The 3,204-nt window shown below is 34.5% G+C and overlaps 1 protein-coding gene across 1 annotated transcript in view; it reads right to left on the reverse strand.

The window, feature by feature from the left end:
• Positions 1-1,151: 1,151 nt before the first annotated feature.
• The window catches only part of LOC104408843 (myotubularin-related protein 13-like), a gene marked incomplete at both ends in the record, with an annotated part of 17,284 nt that continues 15,231 nt past the window's right edge, over positions 1,152-3,204 (reverse strand). The window contains 2 exons of the mRNA XM_010018567.1: positions 1,152-1,239; positions 1,637-1,830. Of these exons, the coding sequence (XP_010016869.1) occupies positions 1,152-1,239; positions 1,637-1,830 (282 nt within the window). The remainder of the gene's footprint in view (positions 1,240-1,636; positions 1,831-3,204) is intronic.

The following is a 3,204-nucleotide window of genomic DNA, read 5'->3' on the forward strand; positions in this document are numbered from 1 at the left end:
CGGGGAGAAAAGGGAGGGAGGGGGAAATAATAAAAAAATCCCAGAAACCAATGCAAAATAATGACCTTATGCAAAATATTGACTTTCACAGCAAGGTCAAACAACAGAATTCCAACTAAGACTGACCTGTATTAATCTTACATCTATGAAACTCAGAAGGATATTTGGTTATACAAAAAATTCACAAGTATTTTTTTCTTCTGCAAAATGAACCTTTTCTTCTGTATATCAGGAAGAATAATTATAATCAGTACATTTGTTGATATTTTACCAAACTAATCTAGAAATCCTCAGTTAGCATTTTAAAAGATGACTGCCTTTATCTATATTGCATATTTTTAAAGTGTATTTATTGCAATAAATAAGCATATGTGAGTCTCAGAGGTTACAACCCACACTGTGTGGAGTATTTGGCTCAATGAGGATTTACTGCCCCAGGACCCAACATTATTTAAAGTACATGAGACCACGAATTTCTACTGCAGAATTCCAGCATACATTATAATATGGGTGAAATGTTTAGACCAACACATCTCTGGTTTTAATGTGCCTTGCTGTACAATGATTTGTTGGAATATTTACGAGTAATTTTGCTACTAAATTTATGTCACTAGGACTAATCTAAAATACTGCTATATCTGGCACCTGAAATTAATGTTCAATGAGGAACTTGGCATATCAGAACTTTTAGAAATACAGTTTTGGGATGAAATTTTAAGTCATTTTAAGTAATCTGCAAAATTCAAACTCAATTCAGATCTGTGATCTGTGAACATGACCTCCATATGTAAAAAGACTTTCATATAGAGGCTCCAGGTCAGATTTCTCCAATACAGGTCATGGAAAAACCCTAAAAAGTCAAGTGAGGTAAGTAAGTTTTTCTCCTGAAGCAATTCAGATTACGATTTTCCAGAGTATATAATTCTCTTTTGTTTGCAAAGAAAAATGCTAATGACAAAGAACACTGTATCTGCTACAAGATACACAAGATTAACAGATATATGGTCTATAATGATTTAACACACGTCGCATAAATACACATCTGAAAATGATCATTATTAGTATAATTTGTAAACTCAATCTATACGAACTCAGTAAATAAACCCCAGCAAACTAGTCATAAGCAAGCCCATTATCTGAAAAGGTTTTACCTGGTGTTTTGTCACATCCAGCACAAACCAGCGAGGTTTCCAACCTTTTAGTAAAGCTCCTCTTTTGTATAGCGTACCTTCAAAAGATCTGAAAGATACAGAAAATACAGATGACACTTGATTCCATAATATTAATATTAATATTAATGATACGTAAAGACACCTAAATGACCTCATACATATTGAAATACTTCTTTTACTTCAGTAAACCAGATTTGTTTTAAACCAGTAGTTTAGTTACTGGTAACTGTGATATAGTGATAAATACTGTTTCAGTACTTTGGATGTACTTGTGCATATAAAGAGGAAGATTGAAAGCTACTGCTAGGAGATAGAGGCACACCCATCAAGATAACAGAGAAACAAAACCACAAAGAAGGAATAAAGCATTCTGTGCATATGAAAATGTCATTTTTTTTCCTTAAACAGAGACTTGTACCAATCTAATAAAAATTTCATAACCACTCTATGATTATTCTATTTACCTATTTTCATCATTTTTTGATGTGAAATGATTGTATAGTGTAGTTGTTCTTCTGTCTACTCCATTAGAGGGAGAGATACTTGCACTCTGTTCCTCACCCAGCCCACTGCCAGGTATTTCCAACAAAGACCTCTTCTGATAGGAATGTAGATTAGCTGACATCATTCCTGAGGAGCCAGAAGGATCTCTTCGGAGCTAAAAAATATGAAAATAAAAGAAGAAAGGTAACACAATGTGTCTTGCATTGTAAGACTGTCTCAACTTTACACTGATAATATGTGGTACTTCACAAGTTGTAAATTACTATGAGGCCAAAAAAATCTTCATACTACAAGTCAGTGCTGCCTCAGAAAAGAAGTCAGAGGGATGATAATTCAATGCATTTCTTAAGCATAACAGTTCACATGGTATAAGAAAATCAGTATTTCAGAAAAGACTTGTATATTCCAGTGACACAATCTTGAACAATGTTTCCCTTGCTTTCTCAGAAGCATCTACAACTAGTCAGACATTTGGATACAATAAATTTCCCTAATTTCATAGAGAAGGAAGGAAAAGGAGAGGAAGGGAAAGAAAGGAGGGAGAGATGGAAGGCAAAAAGAGCATAGTTTCCAAGAGCTACTTTACAGATCCAATACGAATCATTTTCATAGAATCTCAATAACCTGGAGTAAGAGGGATCTAAATTTGGTCTTAATCTAAACAAGGGCATCCTAGAGATAGAGTTCTTTGGGATTGACCTTAGCTACTGCATTTATCTGAGAATCCTTAAATACCAGCTAGGACAGGAGACTGATACCAGGTACATTTATACTTGCATTTTCTATTTTGCTTCCAATTCAATAAAAAAACCCCTTGCTTTGCTAGAATTAGACTTTCTTCATTTTGAATTTATCTAGGGCATAAAGTGAGCTTTAATGACTCTGACAGACATAAAGCAGATTCCTATTCTGAGAGGAAAAGACAAGTAACAAAGTAGTGCTGTGGACTAACCATGAAAGCTGGCAAATCTGAACAAGCACATGAAGCTGAAGAGAGTTAAGGTACAGACTTGAGCTGGTAACTCACTGTGCCAGATTTATAGGGAAAGCTCACAAAAAGCAGTATCATTCTTCCTAGTGAAAGTGGATTAAAAAAAAGCAGCCTTTGACTTAGAAAATATCTATATTGTCAGCTATTGTTTTTACCACAGTCAAGAATTGGAAACGCAAGCATGAACGCTTCTGACCTTTACTAAAATCTACAGTTCCAAAATTCCATTTAGACATGGAAATATCTTTACTCATTCCTGAAACTCTGTAATGTCCTTCTGGCTAGCTTTAGGAAACTAGGGGTTTTGTACTTCAAGAATCTTTTCAATATATAAAGTCATATGCTCATGCTTATTTTGTCTGTGTATCTTAATCTGCTCTGGAAAAGCCATTAGGTAAATAGCATAAGTATAAATATGTTTTTCTACGTACAGAAATACAAAGCCAGTGTCATGGGTTAGAACAACATTTCTGAAAGCAGAATTTTACTCCAAGAAATACAGTGATTTTGTTAGTGCCCCAGGTAGCCTATATAGCA

The sequence above is a fragment of the Nestor notabilis genome, unplaced genomic scaffold (assembly GCF_000696875.1).
Source record: "Nestor notabilis isolate BGI_N333 unplaced genomic scaffold, ASM69687v1 scaffold9537, whole genome shotgun sequence".
In the NCBI taxonomy this organism is placed as follows: Eukaryota; Metazoa; Chordata; class Aves; order Psittaciformes; family Psittacidae; genus Nestor; species Nestor notabilis.